General features: G+C 45.1%; 1 protein-coding gene and 1 long non-coding RNA gene across 8 annotated transcripts; one reads left to right on the top strand and one right to left on the bottom strand.

Annotated features, from left to right (window-relative positions):
• Positions 1–3,171: 3,171 nt before the first annotated feature.
• Positions 3,172–21,479, bottom strand: LOC120640513 (protein MICRORCHIDIA 7-like). Of its 2 annotated transcripts, none has more exons than XM_039916375.1 (20): positions 21,032–21,479; positions 20,465–20,542; positions 20,316–20,350; positions 20,146–20,236; positions 18,953–19,045; positions 18,780–18,864; positions 18,066–18,141; positions 17,664–17,789; positions 11,410–11,508; positions 11,227–11,328; positions 9,013–9,171; positions 8,838–8,933; positions 8,375–8,426; positions 8,183–8,294; positions 7,768–7,841; positions 6,454–6,773; positions 5,378–5,475; positions 4,711–4,786; positions 3,728–3,850; positions 3,172–3,618 (listed from the first exon to the last, which is right to left on the bottom strand). In XM_039916375.1, the coding sequence occupies exons 1-20, from the start codon at positions 21,462–21,464 to the stop codon at positions 3,550–3,552; spliced, it is 2,397 nt and encodes a 798-aa protein (XP_039772309.1). In that variant the 5' UTR covers positions 21,465–21,479; the 3' UTR covers positions 3,172–3,549. The 2 variants fall into 2 exon arrangements, with proteins under 2 accessions (XP_039772309.1, XP_039772310.1); XM_039916376.1 differs by having other exon boundaries at positions 6,478–6,773.
• A 493-nt stretch (positions 21,480–21,972) lies between these two features.
• LOC120640512 lies at positions 21,973–25,579 on the top strand. 6 transcript variants are annotated; one of them, XR_005661851.1, is made up of 4 exons: positions 21,973–22,974; positions 23,187–25,040; positions 25,135–25,212; positions 25,281–25,579. It is a non-coding gene; the product is annotated as an uncharacterized LOC120640512 (long non-coding RNA). The 6 variants fall into 6 exon arrangements; XR_005661852.1 differs by having other exon boundaries at positions 21,973–23,309; positions 23,481–25,040; XR_005661853.1 differs by having other exon boundaries at positions 21,973–23,590; positions 23,785–25,040.
• Positions 25,580–26,864: the final 1,285 nt, after the last annotated feature.

Here is a 26,864-nt window from a genome sequence, read left to right as displayed (position 1 = left end):
TCCCTGGCATTCAGCACACAAATTTCTCAACTTAGATATGCCATATTTCAAACGAAGTTAGCCCTCATGCATGCAACCTAGATGTTTGAGCAAAATGGCACTAAAGAACAGTCAAGTAAGGGTACAACGACCCCTCTTGATAGTATGACTATTTATTCTATTAATCTGGTCATATCTCAATCACTAATCACCTCATGATCGGCAAAATTAAAAGCCCTAGCATATACCTTTGCCTTGAGCGAAACCATCCATATCATCTCCAATTTCTTTCATGGCATCAACTCATGCACACATTCTCATGGACCAACCTTACATGCAAATTTTCTCAGGGAATTGTTAGTCCATAAATGTTGTCATTAATTACCAAAACCCGAATTAGGGGCCTAGATGCTTTCACTGTTGACATTATGAATGAGAAATAAGATGTATTCATCAGGAGCTTACACTTTATCAAACCAAGATACTGATGATGCAGTTGATACTAATCGTCATCGATAACGAGGCCACACACAAGAAAAAGAGTGGCGGAAAATGTGGGACAATTATATCTATATCTATCCTAATTTCTAAAGTATATAATGTTTCCATTTAATTTTTTTGTTTGGTCCGCCTTATGTTATTGACTGGTGGGCGTTAGTTCATCCCATATGTGAGTCGGATCAGCCCTTCGTCAACAACTCGATAATATAGTTCCCTACAAATCAATGCACGGGTAACTATACGTATCAGACATTTATATCAACTTTGTACGTAGCAATGCACGTGTATATTTTCCTAGTTCAATAATGTATAAGTGAGAAAAATATGAGGCAATAGAAAAGATGGTAGTTGCTGAATAGAACATGCCCAAGCCATTACTGCTCAGCTGAAGCTTACAATGAGAAGGTGAAGATGGAGAAAATCAAGCAGTTCAAGGAACTCATAATGATTGCCATGACACTTCAACATACAGCATGACACAAAACCATGAAAAGATGGTACACTTTTTAATTGAGATTCTACTGACGTCGAGTTGCTGTGGTTTTATTTTTATGCAAGATTCTACTGACATTAACCGAAGCTGGCCTCTACTAACACTGTTATATCCTAGGGTTAACCTGCAAAGGAAGTGGATCGGAGCACCCCTCGACCGCAGTAGTAGCCACAAGGCAGTGAGGAGCAGGAATGGAGGGCCTCGTGCTCAATCTCGTGACGATGGGTGGCGAGGAGCCGGAGGCGAGGTAGCGGCAGGGAGCGACGAGGCGAGGAGGGTTGATTCTAGGGTCACCAGGGCCACGACGCTGCTCCTCTCCGTTTTGAGTCAGACCGCTTCGATCCACGGACTAATTGAAGGAGCGGAGCAATTTTGTAAGAGGGTTGACCCGAACCCCTTGCGGACTGATCTTAGTGAAAGCACGATCATACAGCTTAAAGTTTTTTTTTTGAGATCACACAGTACAACTCTGACACTCACAACACACGTACACTCATATCCTATGAACACACGTAAGTAAACTCTACCCCTATGAGCATCTTCGAAGACTGAGCTGGCGAATCCTCGAGATTTTTATTTTTGAGATCACACAGTACAACTCTGACACTCACAACGCACGCACACTCACACCCTATGAACACACGTACGCAAAACCTATCCATATGAGCATCTTTGAAGACTGAGCCGGCAAATCCTCGAGATTGACGAAGTCACCACATGCGCCTCGCTGTCAACGGGAACGTCGTCTACCACCGAATACACAACGCCGTTAAATCCCAAAATATTCGCTCTCATGGGGAGTCGAACCCAGAACCTCAAGTGCTACCAAGACTCTTGTAACCATTAGGCTACAGGCCCTTTCGTATGCAGCTTCGGGCTTGAGAAATGAGTTCCTAGCAAAATATAATTCACCCGCCTTCAAATCTTAGCATAAACTAGGAATTTCAACATAATCTAGCGGCATTATCTACCGTACATACAAAACTGCAATTTGAATTCATCAACCAACTCCCGAGAGCCTCTCCCCTTCCCCTCCTGAGCTCCGCGCCCTTTTCCCTCCCAAGTCTCGCCGCCGCCTGAGAGGGTCGTCGGCGGCTGCAAGGACGGTGGGGGCGAGGAGCTCCACAACTTCTCCCCCCATTTCCCCTTCTTCTAGATGTAGATCGAGTTGTCATGTGTGGTGGCAGCGACGATGCAAGCGTTTGCGTGGCGGCGGCGGCGCAGGCATCTGCAACTGTGGCGAGGCGGGCGTGGATCCCTGCGGTGGTGGCACGGCGACTTACAACACGACTCCCCATGGTGGTCCGTCAGTCGGCGCGTGGCTGTCCGTAGGGGTGGCCAGACGGTGCGACGCGGGCCGTCGTGGTCCGGTGGTGGGGAGCGGGGTTCGCCCTTGCGCGTTGTCGACGAGTGGCGGCGGCCCATGGCTTCAGCGGCTCTGGTCGCACAAAGAGTCCCTCTCCTTGGCTAAGCTCAAGGTTGAAGATGTCTTCTTCGCTCCTCTAGTCGCCACCATGGTGGCTTTGCCTCCGGCTGCCGCCTCTGTGGAACCTGCTTGGCGCTCGCCGTGGCTTGCTTTTTGGTGTGTAGGTTCTTGGGCGAAAGCCTAGCTTGTGTTGGTGATGATGGTAGCGTGGGTATCATTTTTCTTATTGAAGACATTAACTTGAGGGCCTTAGTCTGAAGGGACAGATCGAGGTGAAAACCAAAAAAAATCGATTAAATGGTTCGCACGGCGACATCATCTTAATATTGCTCTCCTCTCGAGGCATCATCTTGGGGTTCTTTAGCGGCACCATGGGCGACAAGAAGGCACAGGACCATCGAAGATCCTTACATCAAAACTTCAAAAGTTTCTAAGACAGCTGATGTGAGATTTATATTTCGACATGGGGATCAAGCAGTTGAAGAAAGGACAGAAGATCGAAACTTAGTCTTTCATTTTCTTTTTTATTTCTTTGTTTCTTGTCTTTTGTGTTGCTCGATTGGAGGTTTGAAATCTAAGTACTCGTGTAAACTTCAGGCCAACTTCTGGCTTTATGGCCAGATTTGTTCTTTATGATCGTAGACATTCACATGTGAGTATTTAAGACCGGAATTTCCCTTAATCTAAAAAAAATTATCTCAACCAACCAACCATTGCGTACAACCGTACAATCGTGCAAGTAAGACCGAAATAAGCCAGTAAACAGATCACAGGAAACTGACAGTGACACAGCACATGAATGATTATTAACAGAACGAAATGAGACAATTAAGCAAGGGTTTCCTGGAAGGTAACCGCCGACTGCCGATACACCCCGATGTTTCGATAAGTTGTCACTACTACTTGGCTGTACACGACACAAGATGATCCAAAACATATGGGGCACGATGACCATGTGGCTAATCCTCAACTCTAAACAAACTAGGAGTGAGCTAAACATGGAGTAAAACCCTACCCTACAGCATGCTATGACGGCTTCAATTTGTCTAGTTGCAGAGGCATCTAACTATTATGCCTCAGGCCGGTATATAGGCAAAAACTGAAGCTAGCCCTGGTTAGTAAAAGGGTGGCGATGCTGCTAGTTTATTACTCAAACTTTGCGGCCTTTCCTGGCGGCGTTCAGTTGCTCCAGCAAGTCCTGTATGGTGGCAGATGCGTCCTGCCAAAGAGGAAGTTGAGCGAAATGTTTGGAGAAACAATAAAGAAAAGAGTCATGTGGTGCTGTGACGTGCCACACAAAAAACTGTTGTCACAGTTTGTTCACTCACCTTCAGCTTCTTCCTCAGGCTTTCCTCTTCTTGGTCCCGTCGGTTTCTTTCTTCCGAGAAGATGTCAATCAATGCTTCTTGTTCCTTGGTTGCAGACTCGAGTTGTCTCTGCAAATCCTCCACCTGGAAGATAAAGGGAATAGAAAAGAGTCATATATTTATCCCAGGAGCACAATGTATTCTTATGAAGCAAAGTCAGGGATATGATAAACATGAACGCCCGTACATGCAGAAAGCAGTCACCGGTCATGGCATGGATTTAGGTTTCGTAAAAGGACATACTGTTATTTTACTGAGCAAACACAAAGAACAACGAATTTGTAACATGGATGAGAAATCTAAGGTTAGCAAGCACATGAGTGTCAGGCATATAAACACAGAATTCAGTGGTACTCCCTCCATTCCAAAATGTAGGTCATTTTAGCTTTGTTAAGTCAAACTTCTCAAATCTTGACCAAGTTTATAGAAAAGCACTAACATCTACTGCACCAGATCAGTTTCATTAAATCCACCATGAATTATCTATTGTTCCGTGTGCTATTCTACACCCTAGGTGTCGCTGCTACACCTAACTAAATACTGAACAAATTCAGTAATAACTACTGCGCCCAATTACTGATAGTCTTTTGTTGAACGTGATTCAGTAATATGACAATTTAGTTCAGTAACTTCTGGTCAGTTTGGTCAATAATTTGAATGTTGGGTGTAGAGTAACAGCTACACCTGAGACATAGAATGGCATTACCATTGTTAGTTCATCTAATTTTAGATATTAATATATTTTCTTATAAACTTGGTCAATGTTAGATAAGTCTGAATCAGGATAACTAAAACGACCTACATATTGGAAGGGGGGTGTAGAACATCTCCAGACACTAACAGGCAACAAAACTATAATCACAAGAAAACTAAACCCGAATTCACTGCAATAGAGTTGGCCAACTTGTTTTTTTAGGTCAAGCAGAGAAGACAGAAGTGCATACCCTCTCTGTCAGAGACTTAATCTTGTCACGCTCCATCACAAGCTCTTGTGACATCGATTCTTCCACACCTGATAATCTGAGGAAAGAACATCATTAACAAGCCACCTTACTGCAGCTAGATAAACTAGAATATTGTTAATACATTGCAAGCATGCTCATTTGGTAGTTCCAGAAGCGTAAAATTTGCTTACTTGGGTGGAAATGTTAGATTCTCCTTTAAAAAGGCGCTTTTAGGTATGTATCACAACATTAAAGCAACTATCTCATTGCCCTCATCCTTTTCTTATAAAGTAAATTCCTCTCTTAACTAAGAGATCAGAATAGGACAAGTGGTACATAATACAAATCAATAGTCAGTTTAAAGTCTCAATTTCTGAATGTGTCATGTGGACCATCAAAATCTCTTATTCACGACTCTTGGTACCTAACCTACCCTTTGAGCAAGCGGTCCCTTAACACAATTACACAAACTAGTTGCTACATTTTGAAATCATTTTCTCAACATTTGGACAACATAAAGTATGGTGAGAGTCTGACAAACTGACAATGTGATCAATCTGATGCATTGGACTTCATTAAATCCCATCATTGTCATCAACATACTAACTATAATGGTTGCCCAATCGTAAAACAAGAAAAATAGAAGCTGGATCCTAGTGATATTTACCTTTCCTTTAATGATGAGTTTTCATCCCTTAATTTCTTGATAACAGTCTCATACTCAGCAATAGCATGCAGACCTCCATTACTTGTTCCATTTGGGTCCTGGGTAGTAAATATCAAAACAGATAAAATAATGATGCTTTGACAAGATGAGACAAGTCTAAAACAGGCAAGTAGCAATGTAGTACCACATGCAAAATTTGAAAGCATGGTGAATATTATCAGCAGTTAACTACAAATAAGTCTTATATCAAGCAGGCTATGTAGGAGTGCAACAGTATTAAATGAGGAAAACATTGTACCTCCAACCCATTAACTCACATGGCATATAACTATATTGGGCATCAATCCATATTTACTTCAGTAGAAATATGATACGGCAACTATTCCATCAGAGGACTGCTACATGTTCCAGAAATTTTCTATGACCTCTTATGGCAAGAATAGTAGCGTTATCATGTGCGACTCAGCAAGAAAAATAGGGGGCCACCCCAAATTTAAGGGCAGTTTGGTAGGAGCTCCACCTGATTCTGATTCTCTATGGGAGCTGATTCTCTGAGAGAAGCAATTCCCTATGATTCTCTAAGATTAACTTTATGAAAAAAAGATCCAGTTGAGAAGTGAATTAGGATAAACTACTTTTTTTAGGTCCTAGCTCCTTAGCTCATTTTGGAGAATCACTCCACAGAATCAACATAGAATCACTACTCTCAGAAAACCTGTTTGGCAGAGCTTTTCCTAGATTTAGCCTAGAAGCTGCCCAAGCTCTACCGAACAGGGCCTTATAATTTACATTTCACTGTGCAAAACTCAAAGAAAACTAGCATTTCACCTAAACCCAGCTAAAGTAATGCTAAAAAGTGAAGACCACAGAGTGTATCAACAGAAAGCAAAGACATAGAAGGATACAGGATACAGGATATTATGGCAAACAGTGGTAAGAAGCTTCCATGCTTAATACAACATAAAAGATACTCTTGAAAGCTGCATAAATCATAATGCTCTAGCACAGCACGACCCCAGTTATGGGAAATTAAGCATGTAGTTAAGTATAATTGAACATTAACAGAAGGAAATTACCATCAACTGTGATTTAGTTTTCACCTCTCTTTTGGTTAGTCCACTGGATGGTGTTGTCAAACCAATACTTCCATTTTGAAACCTTGAAGATGGAGTGCCCACAAACTCAGAATCACTGCTGTCGCTATCTGGTAGCCCATGTAGTATTGACTTAGTAGATCGTTTAGTCCTTGCAGACTTCTCAGCTCTCTGCTGGATACCAAATGATGTGCCTGCCTTCCCACTCTTTTTACTATTGTGGAAATGTTTTGAATGTGTGTAACCTTTCCCAGAATGATAGGGTGATGGTTGTGCACTTGCAGTATTTTGTGGAGAATTTTCTGTCCAAAATAGAAGAGATAATTGGCATGCTTGCAGTACTTTTGTAAAACAAATTCAAATGAAAACAATAAAGATGTCATACAAAACATATTGCAACAGAGGTTGTTTTTGGATTTTGCTGACAGTGCACGGATAGAACCATCAACACACACTCTAAAAAATGGCAAACATAATTCGTTCAAAGAAGACAAAACAGTTCTGATTACAATAGTGCACAAATAGCATACCTCAACTTGCTTGGGAGTCAGGACTAAGGGTTTTGTTGTTATTTTAATTATTTGTTGCTTTACAAGAACAGTTATGTTTTACACTTATCTACAAAACTCTCTTGCAACTTTTAAATATTTAACCAAGTGGGCAATAGTACTTTGAAGTGGTATCTCTTTCATGCCATTTTTTTTTTTGGAACTACTGGTACTGGTTATTATATTTTTAAAGGCGCAATGTTATCATTTATGTTTGGACAACTGTTTCTTTTTGAAACATTCGATGGGAGCTAATTTGGTAGCTATACCTCCCCCTGATCCAACAGAGCTGTTTGTCACAAACAGGTAGGTCTGAGCCAACTAGTGTGGCAAAAGTCTCTGCATATCAAACAACTTCTTGATTGATAGGACCAAAATAAAACAAGATATGAAAGTTGAGGAGCCAAAAGAGGACCAATGCATTTGCACCCAAAAAAGGAAGCAGAAAAAAGCTAAAAGTTTAGAGGCCCAAGACAAGTAGCTCTCTGTTTCTAGTCACTCTAAAGAAATGGCAGTCAACAAGTTATAAATTTCATTTCTACTCCGTCCATTCAAAATTATAGGTCATTTTGGATTTTCTAGACATAACGTGTATTCAGGTACATAGCAAATGCTATGTTTCTAGAAAAGTCAAAACGACTTATAATCTGGAATGAAGAGAATAGCAATTAAGTATGCAGAGAGTTAGTAAGCTAAAATGCTCTCAACAAGTCACAGCATAGTCAATCCAGCATTATCCCGATATTACCTTCCTCCTCTCCAGCCTCAGAGTTTCTGCCAGGTCGCGGTCCAATATATCCTATTCGATGAGCATTCCCGGACCTATCAGAACGAAACAGAGGAAGATGAATGTTGAGAATTAGACTGACACTTCATACAACTTGGTCTGCCAAAAGTTAGGGAATGTTTGGAATCACACCCCTACTCCGCCATAGCTAGTTTGCCCGTGGTTTGACCAGAAAACAGCAAACAAAGCCAGCGCTGGTTCAGGCGCAACCGAATAGTTGGCATTAACCAAAACGACCTCCTAAGGTCATGGCCAGTGCATTTTGGTGGGGCGAACTCAAGCGTGAAGCGTCCATCTAAACATTCCCTTACTACCAATATATATTATTATGCCAAATGCTTCAAGATGAACGAAAAACATCAGTGACAAAACATACCAGTAATCCTTCTGCATTTGAACTAATCGTGTTTCAAGTCTTTGCAGAAGTGTTGTGCGCTCAAAGTCCTGCTTATCATGAGCTGGCTCTATGAAGTTTGCCTCAAGTACACCTGCAGTGTAAATTGATAGTTACTAAAATTTTGAACTCAATATACATAATAGACTATAGAAATCAAGGAAGAGGACCTACCTATGACACCACGGCCACCACTTCCAGCAGCAGTCCACACTCTCCAGAATGGCTAAAAAAAAACCTCATGTTAGCTAATAGATAAACATCATGTGAAGTACTACCAAGAAGTATGTCAGAAACAGAATACAGGTAAACACAATTGAGTGAGGCCAACGAATGACTAGTACTATTGGAAGTAGATACTAGCTAGTAATTTCATTTTTCATCTTTACTAAATGACACCCTGATTTACAGGAAACTGGCCACAAAGATGGAGCATTTGGTTTATGAAGCAAAGGCATACAGTTACAGATGGGAGAAAGTGTATTGAAGGAATTTTTTTTTTCTTTTACAAAATACTGATAACTAACAAAGTATGTGTTCTACCAGCATCATTAACCATTGATACATCAAAAACATACCAAAGCAGTGGAAATGCAATAATTATAATGGCAGCAGAACTAGAAAAGACAAATAATACCTTTATCAAACGGTTCTGGTGGTATACATTAAATCCTTGAACATCAATATGATGTTTTGCATCCTTTACAAACCCAATTGTAACCTCAGCTACCATCTGCACCAAAGATCTCCAATGAGTTACCGATACATAATCAGCATTAAGAAAAAAACGTTTTCAAGTCATAGATGTTTACATTTGAATCCTTTGGATGTCCGTTAGGTGCCACTGGCCTGTACGTAACCTCTTTTTTCAGCATCATATCAGTCACAATATTATGGTGTTCAATCTCCTTTCCACGTAAAATCATTTGGAAGTAATTTGGAAGTCGAAGATACAAAATTGATGCGTAACTCTGCAAAAATGTTACAAGCCATTCTTTTAAATAACATGCAGAAAATAGCAAGCATATCTAAATGCAACACCCATTAGAACTGGATTTTTTTATAATAAAAAAACTATACAGCGGGGGAGACCCCCACTCTAAAATAGTTCTGGATTGTGAAGATTGCCACTTAAACCATCTCTAAGTATCCTGAAAACAATGTTGATTGGCAAACCTAAGGGGCAACTGTGATACTAACTGCATAAATTGGAGAGGTGCTGCTTCTAAGCAACCTGCAGTACTAAGAGATTTTTTTCAAATTGATCAAATGCAAACTCATACATTCAGGTTCTTGGGCGTGCAATAACACTGATATTTTAGTTACATTTAATTCTTTTATGCCCAGAGTGGTTATTAAGGATCAATTAGGTGCCCAGGGTCGCTTGCCATGGCCCTGACTTGCCTTGGATGCATATGGTATCAACCATGAGCAAAATGCATCAGTAAGGTGTGCTAAGGCATGGCCTCAGGGGGCAAAGGCAGTTCCAGATACTGGGCAGGAGCATGAATGTGAAAAAGGTAGCATAAGTAGGAAGCAACAGAAAAGGGGGGCCAAAACTTTATTAAGAGTACAAGAGGAGGAACGAACAGGTTAAAGAGAGAGACTGCAATTCTTCCTAAACTGCTCCAAGCCTCACTTCTGCAGTGCTCAGCCTCATCCTCATCCTCATCCTCACGAAGCCATCCTCATGCTCAACTCCTCTGCCTCTGCATATGAAATGTGCATGCATACGCATCCCGCCATTCCTCTGCGTTCATTTTTCTGCTCCGCTTTTTATTTGTTTTGATTTACTGGTGCTACAGTGTGATGCTGATGATAGATAGTGAACCCATGTTTTCAAATCGTCTAGTCGAACCTAGTCACCATGGGACCGATCAGACGACTAGTCGCGATTAGTCATCGATCAGGCCGATTAGTCGAGCTTAGTCGGTCCTAGTCGTCCTATGTGTCCCAGGACCGATATGATATATGTACTACATATTACTTAATAAAAAGCAAGTATGAAGGCAACAATAATGGTCGTTTTTTCACTTATTTGTGAGAGATGATTTGTGAACTATCCAGAACTCTGTATTCCTGTCCCATAGTCCATATTCCTGTCTCTCAGCCTCTATATACCAAAAACCTAATGGGCCACCTTGCCAGCCCATCACCGGCCGAGGCCCACAACTCGAACAGCCCACAAAACAATCTCAAGTCTGATCGTTTTCCAACCTGATCGTGCGACTAATCGCGACTAGTCGGACGACTAGAAAACTAGTCGCCCAGACCTACTCGGTGTCCCTTATCGGGGTCACCGGACCGATAAGCCCGACTAATCGCGACTAATCGCGATTAGTCGGACGACTAGATAAGTGAACTATTGTGCTTGCTACAACATTAAGCAACTCCTTGGTGAAATAAACAGATAGCTAGTTAAGCATCGTCAAATGCAGTGGTACTAAGTGCTGACTAAATTTGTTGTCCTGCCAGGTTGAAATGTATGTCTGGCCCCAACACAAACATGCCTTATGCTCTAGGCAGTATGATTGTGATTGGGAACCGCATGCTGCCTTGTCACCTTCACAAACATACCAGAACACCTCAATAAATTCAATAAATCAATGTACATAAAATGCCATGCACAGCATCCTAATTCCTAAGTCTTCTTATTTACAAGATATCATAGAAGGAAGAAATTATCAACACATTAATTTGGGCAGAAGCACTAGGTATTCATAGTTTGCACACACACCAGAAACATAAGCTGAGCATTTTATGTACAGTTTCATTTGATCAGAACTGAACTGCCCACCTATCAAAATAAAAATAAAAAAGAATTGAACTGTCCAAGTCACTGCTAAATCACTAAAAAAAGGGGGATGCAGTAAAAAACAATTTTCCATAAAAACAAATCTACATAAGATAAATCTAAACTTAGACACTGTTTCATGATTTATAGCAAAAGGTGATGAGGTTATGACTACCAGACATCAGACTTCATCAATTTACTAACAAATACTGTCCACATACATCAAACTTACCCTCAAGGAATGCCTGTATGTGAGGTAATGCTTGGAGTTTGGGAACTGCTTTGCCATCTGGATATTTTTCTCATCACGGTTACCACCTCTGAGTTGAATATCCTGCCATGTCAGATATCACTAGAAATTGCAGGGAAGGCGCTTAACTAGAATGGTGTACAGCCTTTAGACACTGGAACTTACATGTACATCAGCATCAAAATCAAGCTCCAAGTCCCCTTGGTCATCCTCCCAAAGATTGTAAATAATAATACGCGCCCCTTGTTCTTTCATTAGACTAAACTGCAGTGGCCATTTGGAATACTATAAGATGTAGTGCATTCTAGAAGTAAAATAAGATACAGACAATTAAACTTTAGAGGATGAAAATTTGATGGATCGTGGCACTACATAAATCAGACTGACAGTTTTTCATACGAGTCAACTTTTTTACAATATTTTGGTTTTAAATTTTTTACAATATTTTGGTTTTCCAAATTAAACTTGAAAATACATCATAATATACAGGGAACGAGAAAATAATATGACGCTTCCAATGAAACAAAACATGCTCTAAAGATAATGGAAATAAAAATTCAAGGAAAATTGCAAATATCTCGCAAATGTCACTTCAAGACACAAATACCTTGCTACAAGTATGTTTGCTGCAGTTACCATTCTACTCCCTCCACCACAATACTGTTACAAATATAGGAGGAAGAAGAGAGACTGAACTGAATATCTATTGAGAGAGGCCCAAAGGGCTATATATACAAGAGGCAACCCCAAACCCTACACTAGTACAATGACACTTATACCCTTAACAAATACAACCCCTTAAAGAGTTCAAAATGTCCCAGAATACAAGCATTCATGGGGTTATTGAGTTTGTGGGATTTCAACAACCCCAACACCACTTCTAATTAATTAATTAATCTTGGGTCCCACTTTATCATTCTGACTGGCGCGTGAATAAATTTGCCGCATGCTTAGGGCTCGTTTGGCACCGCTCCACTCCGAGATGCTTCAGCTTCGTGCTACAGTGTTTCTGCACTGTACGTTACTGTAGCACGAAGCTAAATCTGTTGGAGTATATTGAGCCCATGTGTATAGAGGCCCTTCTAGAGGCCCATGTATAGGTTATATATATACCCACCCTTCTAGGGTTGGAGGAATACAAGAAATCACTTCCTCCTACATGGTATCAGAGCCTAGCTCCTGGCGCCGCCGCCGCTGCCCTCCCAAGCGCAGCCGCAGCTCCCCTGCGCGCGCGCCATGGCCGGCCAGCTGCCGCCGCCCCTCCTCTTCCTTTCCTCCCCTCCCCTCCCCTGCTAGCGCTTCCTTTCCTCCCCTCCCCTCCTGCTTGCGCCGCCCCCTCCATGGCTGCGGCCCCTGCTCCAAGCGCCGCTGCGACCGCCGCCGCGAGCTGGCCGACCGCGGCCGCCTTCATGGCCAGCAGGCCGCCGGCGCCACCCCTCCCTGCCCCCTCTTCCTCTACTCCGGCCGCCTGGGCCTCTTCTGCTCCGGGCGCCGCCGCCCCCTGCTCAGATCCGGGACGGGCCGCGGTCGCCGCCTCGTCCTCTGCTCTGGGCGCCGCCCCCTGCTCCCGCATGGTGACCCCGGCGCGGGGCGCGGGCAGATTCGGCGCGCCGCACGCCGCCCCTGCTCCCGGCGCGGGGAGTGCTGCTACTGCCTCCCCTGCCGCCGCCGCCCGACTGCTCGCCGCCTTGACGCCCGACTGCTCGCGCCACCTGCCTGCTGGCCCGACTGCTCGCGCCACCTGCCTACCGGCCCCCCCTGCCACCCTGCCGGCGGCGCCCTTGGGAGGAAGGTGCGCCGCGGGCCCGCCTGGTGGCCGCGCCGCGGGGCTGTCCAAAGCTGTGCCGCGGAGCTGACTCGATGCGCCACCGCGGGGTCCGCTAGCAGGCCGCGCCTCGGGGTCCGCCACAGGAGGCCTTGCTGTAGGGCCGCAGGGTCCGTCTGAAGCCACGCCGAGTAGGTGGCGGTGTGGAGGCTCTCAGCCCAGAAGCGCGGGGGCAGAGAGGCCTGGATCAGAAGGGTGCGCACGACGTCGTTCGTCGTGCGAATCATTCGCTCAGCCTTGCCGTTCTGAGGAGAGGTATACGGACAAGACATACGCAGCTGAACACCCCGAGAGAGGAAGAAAGAACGGGAGGTGGAGTTGTCAAACTCCCGCCCGTTGTCGCACTGGACGGCCTTAACGGTGAGGCCGAACTGAGTGGACACCCAGGCAAAGAAGTGGAGGAGGGTGGGGAAGGTCTCAGACTTGGCACGCAAAGGAAACGTCCAAGAGTAGTGCGAGAAGTCATCGACCACCACCAGACAGTACTTGTAGCCAGATAGGCTGAGTACAGGGGAGGTCCACAGGTCAAAGTGAACAAGGTCGAATGCATGCGTCGCATGCGAGGAAGAAGAGGAAAAAGGAAGCCGAACATGACGACCGAGCTGGCACGCATGGCAGAGGGGCTGAGCAGGAGCCCTAGTACCAGGAACATCGGTACTACGACCGAGCTGAGCCAGAACGTCGCGGCCAGGGTGACCAAAACGGCGGTGCCAAGTGGTAGAAGACGGCGTCGCGGCAAAAGCGGCGGACCAAGACGGCCAGGGCGAAGAAGAAGACGAGAGTGGTGCAGCGGGAGAAGGAAGACGAAGGGTGTAAAGGGGCCCCGTGCTGTCACACCGGAGTAGCGGACGCCGGGAGGCCGAATCCTTTACAGTGAGGCCAGAAGAATCGAACTCGATGGAACAAGAATTGTCAGCTGTAAACTGACGAATGGAAAGAAGGTTATGAACCATTTGAGGAGCAACAAGGACATTGGGAAGACGGAAAGAGCCAGGAGCAGAACCCACGGCGGTGACAGGAAGGCAAGACCCGTCACCAACCATGATGGAAGGACAAGAGGGGTGTGGGGGTCTGACAGAAGAGAGGATACCGGCATGTGGGGTGGTGTGGAAGGATCTCGGTCAGCTCCACCACTTCTTGGGCGTCACTGTTGAGCCTCGCCCGTCTGGTCTTCTCCTACACCAGCGGCAGTACGCACTCGATATTCTGGAGCGGGCTAGGATGACTGATTGCAAGCCCTGCTCCACTCCAGTCGACACTCAGGCTAAGCTGTCTGCTGATCTGGGTGATCTGGTGGCTGATCCTACTGCCTACCGGAGTCTGGCCGGCGCTTTGCAGTACCTCACCTTCACCAGGCCGGACCTCACCTACGCTGTTCAGCAGGTCTGTCTCCATATGCATGATCCCCGGGAGTCACACCTTGCTGCGCTGAAGCGTCTCCTACGGTACGTCCGTGGCACTGTGGACCTCGGCCTGGTACTTCACCGCTCGTCCTCTGCTGAGCTGGTGGTCTACACCGACGCTGACTGGGCTGGCTGTCCGGACACTCGTCGCTCCACCTCCGGCTACGCCGTCTTCCTGGGCGGCAACCTGGTCTCCTGGTCGTCCAAGCGGCAGCCGGTTGTCTCCCGCTCCAGTGTCGAGGCGGAGTACCGGGCTGTCGCTAACGGCGTGGCGGAGGCGTCCTGGCTACGACAGCTCTTGGCGGAGCTCCACAGCCCGCTCGCCAAGAGCACACTCGTCTACTGCGACAACGTCAGCGCCGTGTATCTCTCCACCAACCCCGTCCAGCATCAGCGGACGAAGCACGTGGAGATCGACCTTACACTTCGTGCGCGACAGAGTCGCAATCGGCGACGTTCGGGTACTCCATGTCCCGACTACCTCCCAGTTTGCTGACATCTTCACCAAGGGGCTACCCTCCTCGACCTTCTCGGAGTTTCGATCCAGCTTCAACGTAGCCGGTGGCTAGTTGTGGCTGCGGGGGGATATTTGCCCTTTGTACTCTTTTTGTCCAGTCTTGAACTCCGCTGCGTCGGTTGTTCAGACTGCGGAGGGTGTTAGCTTTCTTGTTGTCCAGTCTTGAACACCGCTGCGCCGGTAGTTCAGACTGCGGGGGGGTGTTGGAGTATATTGAGCCCATGTGTATAGAGGCCCTTCTAGAGGCCCATGTATATGTTATATATATACCCACCCTTCTAGGGTTGGAGGAATACAAGAAATCACTTCCTCCTACAAAACCAAAGGCCGAGGAGCTACAGTCAACAGCACGGGTGGAGAAGCTGGCGAAGCTTGAAATCGTGGCTTCCCCGGCTTCGCTCTACAGTATGCTACAGTATTGCTACAGTGGACGAAGCCGATGAAGCCTAAGCTGCGCCAAACGAGCCCTTATATTCTGATTGCCTCGAGCAATTTATGGAGCAAAAAGAGGAAGCTTGTAATGGGTGATTAATTAATCTGTGCAATCAAATTTAAACAGCTTGTAAACCAGCAGCCGCAGCTCGCGCTCCCCCTCTCCGGCCGCCGCGCTCGTGCTCTCCGTTTCTGGCGGTCGCGGCTCGTCCTCACCTTCTCCGACGGCCAGGCGGCCCGTCCAACAGCGCACTACGGCGGCGCAGCACCATCTCCGGCGTTTAATCCCACCCTCTTCTCGTCGTCGACATGCCGACGCCGCCTAGGGTACCACCTAACTCCCTAGGCAAGGCTGTACCCCTCCGCCTAGCGCTTAGTCGCGCCTAGGCGGCCGCCTAGAACCGCCTTTTTGAACATTGATATTCGGGGATGAGGGGGTACAACTTGACACTAATTCAAAACCTCCCATAAGGGTAGATGTTACTTCCAATCCTCCACGTAGGATGCCAGTATGCCAACATCAAAAGGGGATCAGGAAGGATGTAACTAAGAACTAGAGTCCACCATATCAGAATTGTAGATTCAGTTCCCTCCATAATACTACCAAGCGAGAAGTCTTGTGGGACCTAGTTCATAGTAAATCCTTAACCGAGTTAGCTTCCATGCTGGAATATTCCATGAGCACCCAAGGTAATCTTTTTTTTCTCAAATGCGCAGGAGAACTGTGCATCAATATATTAAGAAGAAAAGGGAGGGGTAGAAACCCCAGGAGATACAGTTATGGGCCTGTATCGTGCCCTTACAACGAACACCTATAGACTATTACATAAAAACATAAGGGAGGGACCTGACCAGAACCAAACAGAACACCTAGACCGCCCGAAGGTCCTGGGCGAGGAGATGTGACACTCCTCGAGCCCCGGCAAAGGACCACTGGTACAGCTCCTCTATAATGGTCGAAACCACACAAGAAACATTGGGCGTGGCACCGTGCAAGACACAACTGACACTGCATCGCTTATGCACCCACCAAAAGGATTTTGCACCAAAGTTAGAGCTTAAGTTTGCATTTGGTCATGTGCAGTCCATTAGGGCCCATGTGATGGAGAAGTGTCACCCATTCTAGGGCAGGCGCACTGTTCATATCTGTCTGCTGTTCACTCGAACAGTAACTGCTTGGTGCTATTTGTTAGCAGCTCAATTTTCACTCTCATTGAGCTGAGAGGATGACACTCAAGTTGGGGAAGTTTTCTGGGTTTTCTTCATTCACACTCACAATGCCATGCCATCCAACGGGAGGGGAGGCAACACATTTATACACAGCTGCAGGGCAGCCAACACTGAGGCATATTCTACTCCTAGTCTAAGATGCCAAATGAAAGGACTACTCCTAGTCTAAGATGCCGAATGAAAGGACTAACTGCTGTCCTATCTAGATGCTAAAGCAGTCCAAGATGCTGTCCTCTAGGGCAGCAATGGTGCTAGTGCATGCTGCAGAAAAATGAGATGCTGCAGCCCCACATGCTGCAGCCCCACACAGCCCCACAAAGACCACAAGTACAGAGACTTATTCCCTTCACTATTGACGTTGGCCCTAGGATTAGATTTGTTATTTAGAGATAAGGTTGAGTTGGTTCCTTAATTCTAGAGATTGGTTTCTTAGAAGCCAAGTCACCCAATCTATATAAGTATGGGATTATATCTCTAATCTCTTTTAATTGATCACAAGAAAGAAGAATATAAATATATTAGGGTTAGCCCTTTTATCACTGCCCTTGTGGTGCGGCTGCCGGGCGTCGGCATGGTCATGCTGCTTGAGTTCAGAGCCATCTAACCTATGTCCATGAAACATTTTCTCTAAATACAATTCCACAGCCTATGTACATCATGAATCCACTACTTTTGACTTGCAGCAAGCACACTAATAGTTTGCTATAAGGTTCTTAACGCACTAAGGCATCCTATGGCAACTTGGGTGCAGTTGACAAGGTGTAACTAGGCACGCTAGATATACTAGTCATCTAGACGCCATACGAACCTTAGTTTTCAACATTTTTCTATTATTAGACCATGAATGAGGACAACTACTCATAAATATCATTGTGCCATGCCAACAAAGAATCGCTGTAGTACTTTATCCAACAAAGTTAGATACACAATGTTTTTACTCCAAAGCAAGCACTAGGAAAAGGAAAAGCCTTGAGAAACTGCACAGTATGATTGCACATGTCCTCAACTATACCTGTTCAAGTAATTCTGCTTCAGTTGAATATGGAGACCATGTAATGATAGTCCGTAAGCTTGTATTCCAATCATCAAATGTAGTTCGGACCATTCTTTCCCAACCTTGTTTATATTCATAATCAATCTGAAAGTGCGCAATAAGATATGTCAGGTTGTGGTGGTCTCTTTAAAGCTGGGAAGCTGATTGTGTGCCTCAAAATAAAAGGACTGCCTACCAACTTCTAGATACAACACACTGAATGTCCAGCAAATTATTCTTAACAGAAAATAAAATCTAACAACAACCTATGTCAAAAATATGTATTCTGTTCAGAAGACAACTAATACAGTGATTGTTCAAAACATATAACACTTAAAAATAATTCAAGAATTAAGAAATTCATGACGGGACAGAAACTACCATTGGAACAATTATGTCCTCTTTGCCAGTGCTCCTAAGAAATGTATAAGATAGCATGCCAATGCTTTGAGTAGGCCTTCGTGTCAACCAGAAGTAATAAGTAAAAAGGTGTCAGTTTGTTGACAAAACACAAAATGTGTTGAAGTATAAAAACACAAGTCCATAGAAAAAAATAAAAACTTAACTCATGACATTGAAAAGGAAAAGAACCATAAGTCGTTTGCTAAAATCCCAACCATTTAAACACAAGCCATGCCATATGAATGCAGTCTGCATATTCTTCCAACTACAAAGTACCCCATCCTTTCCTCCCTATGTGTTGTCTTTGACTCTCTCTTACCACTGCTTCTTATCATGCGTTAGTAAAATTAAGCTACTGAAATACTGATGCTGTTTTTATATAGCCAATCTAAGTTGCTTCTAATTGCAATGTGTTTCATTTGAGCTGGAAAGTTCTCCAAAAACATTGCTATTTGGGATAGTAAAATCCACCATATGTTTCACTAGGAGAGTATAAATCTTGAACAGCCAGCTAATTTAAACAGGTATATTTCTGTGCTATCAATATTGTACATACCATCCACAAAGAAAGATCATATAAACCAAACAAACTGAAGTGATTTGTGTTTCCTATTTTGTACACAATAATCGTGAGAACAGGCATCTTCAAGAATATGTTGCTACATTGCAAGTCAGATAAAACTGGGCCAGAACCTTTTGCCTGATTTTCCACGGCTACGGGAGAAGACTAAAACATCAGCACCAAGCCTCATCGTACTTGTTTTGAAACCATTACCATCTACAAGGCAGCAAATTAAGGACATTGAATGCATCAACTTCAACCAAATATTTTATGGGTTTATGATAACTTATTCTTCAAAACTTACATTGCCCAATGGTACTAGCAATCTTGCTCTTAGCAGAATAACCCAAGGACATGCAGTGCCTCATTTTATCGGGGTCCATACCACCACCATCATCTACACAGTAATTAGCAAGAAAAACATCAGTTATAGCATTGTTACTTGAATGCTATCAGTCCCACTATTCTATTCATATCTTCTGATAGTTGTATACTTTTATTGTAGACTTCCTATGTGCCAATCTGAACATTGCATATAGGTTCAAAAATAGCAATGCTAATTGTTATTTATTGTGAGTTCGTTGAAGAAAATGCCGATCACAGTGTTCTGCAGAAGTATAAACTCTTTATGTGCTAAATTTAGCTTATTTCTACTTAACTGGTAACTAGGGAAAATCTTGAATAGCATTCCATGTACACTTCTAACACGTGAGGTACGAAATATTGTATAGCTGACTCCACATCAACATGTGAAATCAATACAACAGGACAAGTCAAGAGATCTGCCAAAGTCAAAGGACAGGATATTTGTCTTTGGTAGTAGATAATTGGTAGTAGGTTCTACCACCTCCACATTGGATGATCTTGCAGATTGGTCTAAGCACACATATGCATGTCTATTGTCTAATGGAGGATCCCTTTGCTTAGGACGAAATCATTGAGACACATGATATTCATATGGCCTTGTGATAATTGTTTATTTAAATGCATTGCTATACGAGCACCCTGCTAACTATGTAGCACCGATACGGATAGGCGTATCAGTATCGGCCCGATACGGATATGTGGATACGTCAAATTTCTGCAAAACTTAAAGGCACAAAGGTGTATCGGAGTATCGGATACGGATACGCGGATACGTATCGGATACGTGATACGGGGTCATGTTGAAGTATCGGGGTTACAGAGCCTGCTAATATGAACTAAACTCCAAAAATATAAAAGATCAGTACCATCTGATGCAATTTGCTCAACTTTTAAGTTACACCTATCTGTTATCTCAGCATATAAGTTGATACTCAGTTCTTTTTTAGCATAGTTTATATTCAGTACTACCATGAAAGGAACTTAGAAAGAGGCATGTTTATTTTGTTACTTGTTACAGGTGACAAAATTGTTACTTCTAGTCAGGTTAATCAAGCCAATAGAAATAATCATGTCAGCGACATATATGTGTCAACAATGCAACTTAATGCAAGATCTAACAAAGTTATGCACCTTCAACAAGAAGCATTCTGGACTTGTCTTTGTCACTATCTTTACTGTTATCTAACACATCTATGTTCACGTAGGTAGCTCCATTTATGACCTTCAAAAGAAGAGATACTCAATAACCGTAAAAGGATTCAGTGATAAAAAGAAGAACTGGTATTTCTATTTAACCTTACCTCATCAAGAGAATTGTCCAGAAGCTCAGCCAAAGCTGCAATATCATACACATGTTAACCAAATAATATAGCAATACATTGCTGAGTCTGGACTCTGATTCAGCATGTTATAAGATAGGAATAAGGCGAAATGAAGAGGCAGACCATACCCCCTAGAGCCCACTTGTGACTTGTTGCATTTGAGTGCAGAAATCTAGGATGCACTCGAACATGATCCATTCCAGATGCTGAAACAAGAAATTGGTGAGAACACAAATATCCATTGAAAGACAACTAAAAACATCACACAGACAAAAACACAAGCAACAGTAACGATAGCACACACCATTAAATACAAGTGAATCATTGCATTTCACCATGGAAATTTAATATCAGAAAAATCAGCAGCCATAAATCATTCTATACTTTGCATTTGGAGACGCCGCACTTGGGATTCCCCACACATGACTAGCGAAGTCATTACTCATTCTGCATTGTCATTAATTAAAAGTAATAAATCCATTGCAAAGCTCTAGATACAAGGTCATTATTTCTTCTTATTTCTTTCCCCATTCATTGCCGTTCAGAAGCAAATTAAGAAAGCAGTAATGTTGCAAAAATCTGAAGACATCGGATCGCGTGATTTTCTGGAATAAAGAACCGCCCTCGAATTCTTAAGAGGAACACTAATTCCACGAAAGGGGGCGAATGCAGAAGGGTTTAGTATCAGATAGTACCTGACGGCTGCGGCACCCCATCCCCGAGCGGCTTCCCGTCGTAGTCCCCGGCCTTCCAGAACTGCTTCGTCGCGCACGCTGCCGGAACCACCGGCCGCGGCGGCGGCGGGATCGGCTCGAGGAACCCGCGGGGCAAGGCGATGGCCGCTGAAACCCTAGCCCGCTTCCCCGCCGAGCCGTCCCCTCCCGCGCCCCGCGCCCTCTTGCCGCTCCCGCCGCCGCCCTCGCTGTCCGAATCAGAGTCGCTGCTGCTGAGGTCGATCACCGCCGCCGGTGCCGCGCTGGGCATCCCGCCGTTGGCCCCCGCCGCGGCCGCCGCCGGGGGCCGGGGCAGGGGGCCGCGCTCCTCCGCCGCCTCGGTTTTCACCACCGGTGGGCTCATGAGCGATCTCGAGTTCTCGACAAGTTCGAGGTATCCATCTGTAAATTTCATGCCCTCTTTTTCATTGCAAATTTTCCTTTTCCTCTCCTTGCATAGTACGGGTTTGTATTTGGCACCGGCACGCGCTCCAGGACGCGGCACAGAAGATTATCGGATTTGCGTACATTCACCGACAAGTGGGTCCCGCACTTGCAGTTTCCCGCGGGCTCACATGTCAGTTGTTAGACGGATAGATGCACATGCACTGAGTCTAGAAAGCGCCTTTTTTTCCCTTCTCTATCCCTACCCCCCTAAAGCACCGATGCAAACAAAGCTCCGTCCACCCAGCCCCGTGCCCCCCGCTGAGAGAGCCAGGAGGTACTGCACCAAACAATGTGTACCCAGATTTGCTACTAAATTAAAATCGATGGCTCAAAATACTCCTGGTAAAACTTCAACCCGATCGGACGGTCCACATTATAAGGATCATCAGCGCTTCAACGAGCGCCTCCCGCGCGGCTCCACCCTACCTCGCCACCCCGCAACCACGGCCACGGTTCGAAACCCAGCCACATCTCTTTTCTCTTTTTCTTTTCTGTCACCCTCCCCCGACGTCCTCCACCTCGCCCGCCCCCGACGCCCTCCTCCACTCCGACTCCTCCGCCGCCACCAACCGCGCGCCCCATCCTCCACCGCGCCGCCAGGGCGCGAGGCGCGGGCGGATTGAACCGACGAAGTCCATCCGCGTCGCCCGCCGCCACCAACCGCGTCCGTGTCCCCGCTCCTCCGCACAGATCCTCCCTCCTTCCTCCAGCTCGCCCTCCCCATTCTCTCCAAGGCTCCGACTCCTCCGCCAGGGGCCTTGCTGCGGGCGGAGGAGCTCCAGGAGTGGCTCTGCGCCGCGGCGCCCCCAGCCCCCAAACCGGCCAGATCAAGGTAAATCCCTATTCTCCTCCATAACCCTAGCTGATTTTTCTTGCATTTGCGGGTCTTTTTCTTGGGATTTTCGAATCGCGGGTTCTACTTGATCTTTTCGTAAACTTCTTTTTGAGTCTGTTAATCCTTGATGTTGTGAATCTATTGCTCGAGTTTCGTTTTGATTCGTGGTGTTTTGAGGGAGTATTTTTGAGATAAAGTTTGAATCGCGTGCTCGTTCTCCTCATGGTTCTTCTCTGGTCTTGCTTTTGTTCTGAGTTTTTTGGAGCGGAGGACGTGGCGCGCAAGTGGCACTCGCCTAGGCGGGCCGAGGTCACCATCGCAGCGTGCAGCGGCGGCCAGGCGGGCGAGCGGCGGCGCTCGACGCAAGGCCGGGCAGCCAGAGGCGGTGGCGCGGCGCCCTGGCGTTGCTGCGGCTCGCGCCAGCAAGGGCAGCGGTTCTGTGGCGTGCACAACCAGCAGCCTGCTGCTGGTGGCACTCGGCCCAAGGCAGCACCAGGCCGGCCAGCTGCTCACCGCTGCAGCAGCCTAAGTGCAGCCAATCAGGGGCAGTAGCCCAACCTGCTCAGGAAGCCGAGCGAAGGCACAACCAGGACCAGGCCGACAGCAGCTTCTGAGCTAATTCACTTCACGTGCAAGCCAGAGGGTATATTTATTCCTCTTTCTCCCTCTTCCATAACTAAACTAATTGATTATCTTTTGCTTTGCTAATTGTCTCTATTAGTTGTTTGCATGCTTAATTGACTTGTGTTAAGTAGCTCAAACTGTTAGTTTTTACTGATTTCTACCCTAATGATTTTGCTGCCTCGGATTTGGTCAAACTTAATTGCAACTTGGTAATTATATTGGTGACATTAGACATGAGGACAGCTTCAAAGGTCTTACCAATCCTGTTTGCACTGCCCATCGTGTCTGGCCAGGGAGACAGTTTGTATGTCCCCTTTTGCTGTTTATGTGTTCCATCCGGATGCACCAGTGATTGTAAGCCTTGATGCTTCACTTTATTTATCCATTTATGCATCCTTGATAATGCCACGTAAGTGGCCGAGTATCAAGACAGTTTTTCTATTTGATAATATTTCAAGATAAAATGCTTACTCATTACTGCTTATTAAATATCCATGATAATGCCACACATTTGCTTGGAAGAAGCATATCCAATTTGAGGATCGACGACTGCGCAATTTGTGGTTTGGAAAGTTACAGGACAGAGATGGGAGATGGCTTATGAAGGCATGCATACATGTCTTTCTCACCTGCAGGTCTCCTATGGATCTCTAATCTTGTGGCTTTTGCTGCCATTGCAGCTAATCTGTTCTTTGATTTGATTGCTTCAAACTTTTTTGTTTGTACTCTTTTGAGCTCTTAACTACTGAAATATTGATTCCTTTGTGCCCTTTTGCATGTCCTGTTGAACTCTACCACTCTGCGATTCTGTCTTGCATTGCTGACCTAGATCTCTAGGGCCTCTTCACTTCACTTCCTGCTGGATTCGAACCTGGGACCTGTGTCAATGTTAGTGGGACTAATATGTCAAGTCAATTCAATCTCATGATTTCCTGCCTTGGTCTCAAGAACGAAGAAAAAAATTCCAATTGGGGGCAATGATCAACAATGATGTCTGAGATAAGCACCTTTGAGGAATCAGGGCTGCTGTTGGCATTTAAGTGGAATCCTCTGTCCTCTCTTGGAAACCTTTTCAACTATGCTCAAATGGTTTTGTTCTTGGATGGTCATGCCATTTTTCATGGATGATAACCAGGACAGCTCCACTTATCTGAACAGGTTGATCTGGTGATAAGAGAAGGCGCGGATACAGTTATATGATCGAGCAAAGGCGAAGCTGAGCCCACTCAAATATTTTACTGCTACCCACACAGTACCTTATGTAATTTGTTTCTTTAGTTGAATAATGTTTTTGCAGCGTGTTTTTTTGCCTAACCTTTTTGCTAAATTATTTTCCTTTTCTTACACCTGCCTAACTTCATGCAGTTACCTTCTACAATGTTGCAATATCAGTGCTTCCCCTGCATAAAAATACGTTCAGTTACCTTCTTTTATCTCAAAATTTCTCGCAATGATTTTTTGAGTTATGTTTAGGTCCTGTACTCCTATTGAACCTGGGTGAGTTTGGACTCTGAAGGCATTGTGCTTTTGGCAATTACCAGTAACCTTTGGGCCATCAGAACTATTATGTCTATGCTGTGTTGGTCCATTCTGGTAGTTCTATACATTCCTTTGTTTGTTCAATTTTCTTTCCCACTTGTGTCTGTTTATCTTCCGTTTGTACTGTTCTTCAGTGGAATGTTCAATTTTCTTCAGTGGCAGTGATGATCGAATGCCCCATAGATCTATTGGTTAAGTTTCTTGGTTGTCGTTGATTCTCTGCTGTAGAATAAACTAGCTGTGGACATTGACTTGCACATTTAGGTGTAGTGTGTGGTCTGGTTCACATTTTTTAGTTTTGAAACTTTTAGTTGTCTTAGGAAGGAAGCAGAGAGTGCACAATTTTGAGATTGGTTAATTCAGAAATCAGATTCACTGCGTTCGGCAGGCTGGAGCTGGAGGCTGGAACTGGAGTGCTGTGCTGTGAGAGAAAAATACTGTTACCTGGCTGGTGGCTGGAGGCTGGAGCTGGAGGGATGTGAGAGGGGAATACTGTAGCGCTGGAGGCTACACCAACAGCCGAACGCAGTGATTATATACTTTAAGGTAGCTGCCTGTCTGCCCCACATGTTTCCATCAAGGTAGTTATGAAGTGTTACTTCGTAGACCAATAAAAGATTCTTCCGCCTATGACTTTCAGCAGGCTGGTTGCATTCGGTGCGGCAGAGAAGCACACCCTGCAAGGATGGGAGCAGCCCTCCCGCCATTCAATGAAACGGTGAAATTACAACATCCAACAGATTCAATTAAATCAAGTCAATTAAATTTCTTCATTTTTCTTGTCAGGTCATTCTTGAAGCAGCACAATGATGAAGAGGCATGATTAAGTTGAAGAGAAGGCATGTAGCAGTACAAAATGAGCTAAAGAAATGCAGGGTAGGAACCTTCAGATATTGCAGCTCAATATCTGAACATTATATTGCATCACTTCCATTCACTAAAAGAGGGGATAAATACAATTATGTTTCCTGCCATAATTGGCATGTCAAGAAAAATATGTTCCTTGGCAATACAGCAATATCTGAATATTATATTGCATCACTTCCATTCACTAAAAGAGGGGAATTCAGATTTGGTTGATGTCACTATGTTGTTTGGTGTACGTCTGAAATTTATTCGTAGCGTTAGCACGGTTACCTTACTATTGGAAGAGGAAAAGGATGGATACCTTTTCTCGTCCACCTGGGCTTGCTAATGCGTGATGTGTCCCCACCCGGATCCGCTGGGCCACATGTCAATGACTCAAAGCATAGTGCGGCTGAGATGAAGGAGCTGAGTCAAACGAATGACGGGGCGCGGCACCCTAGTTAACTGGTGCCACTTGCTATGTGCAGCGCTGCCATGTGGCATGCGATGGGATGCATGAGAGACACCTGGCATGAAGTACACTCTTGCATTCAATTCAAACTCTTAAAAAGATGAAAAAATTAATACTAGTAAATCATAGTTTGGTCACTATATCATCTTGCCATGTAATCATTAATCTATATCTCTTATAAAGATGATCTCCACTCACGATCATTGATTGCTATTTCTTTGAAACCACATTGAGCCATATCACCTTTTTTGTTTCAGTCGTTTGATTTTATGTACAAACTACATCCTCATCATCCGTTCTGGAATACCAATAGTCTTGCACTTTCTCTCCCTCAAATGATTTCACTTCAGTTATTAGAAAAAAACATCAATCGCACCACTCAAACGTCATTAATTTTATTTCAGCTATCAGCCTCCAACAAGTCTTATAGCCCCTCTCGATACCCCCCTCTCTGTTCCATCTTTAGCAGGAGAGGCCTATTTAGGACCATACGGATCCCCTCCTCGCACCGTCCAATAGCGCCGAAGAGGAGGGGGCGATGAGTCCACAGCGGCGGCGAGCGCGACAGATGGGCGGCTGGTGGGCGCGAGCGGACAAGGCGAGCTCCGCTCCAGCAAAATCGGGGCGCAGAGGCGCCCTTGGTCATAGAAGAACAATCGATGGGGGGCGCAAGCAGGCTAGGGAGACGGGGTGGGTCGGGAAAGAAGAGGTGCACGAGTTCTATCCTCGCCGCCGCAGCTGCCGCCGCCGGGGTTGAGGAGAGGAGGGAAGAAGAGGACTTGGTTGCGTACAGCTAGATCCGCATGTCGGACGAGTTGGGTAGGAGACACGTAAACAAGAGCAAGCCCAGACCCGGCCCGCTGGTGCAGTAAGATTCAGTTTATTCTTCTTCGCCACTTTGTTTGCAAAGTTATCTAATCGAGTTCCATTTTTCTATGCGTTCGATTTTATTTTTACAAATTATTATTGATTGAGAAAATTCATTAGAAACTACTCTTTTAATCCCGCAGCAACGTGTGGAGAAATCACCTAGTTATATAATATTGCGATGG

Source organism: Panicum virgatum, chromosome 7K (assembly GCF_016808335.1).
Source record: "Panicum virgatum strain AP13 chromosome 7K, P.virgatum_v5, whole genome shotgun sequence".
NCBI lineage: Eukaryota > Viridiplantae > Streptophyta > Magnoliopsida > Poales > Poaceae > Panicum > Panicum virgatum.
The sequence above is the reverse complement of the archived record's forward strand: the minus strand, read 5'-3'. Positions and strand labels throughout refer to the sequence as shown.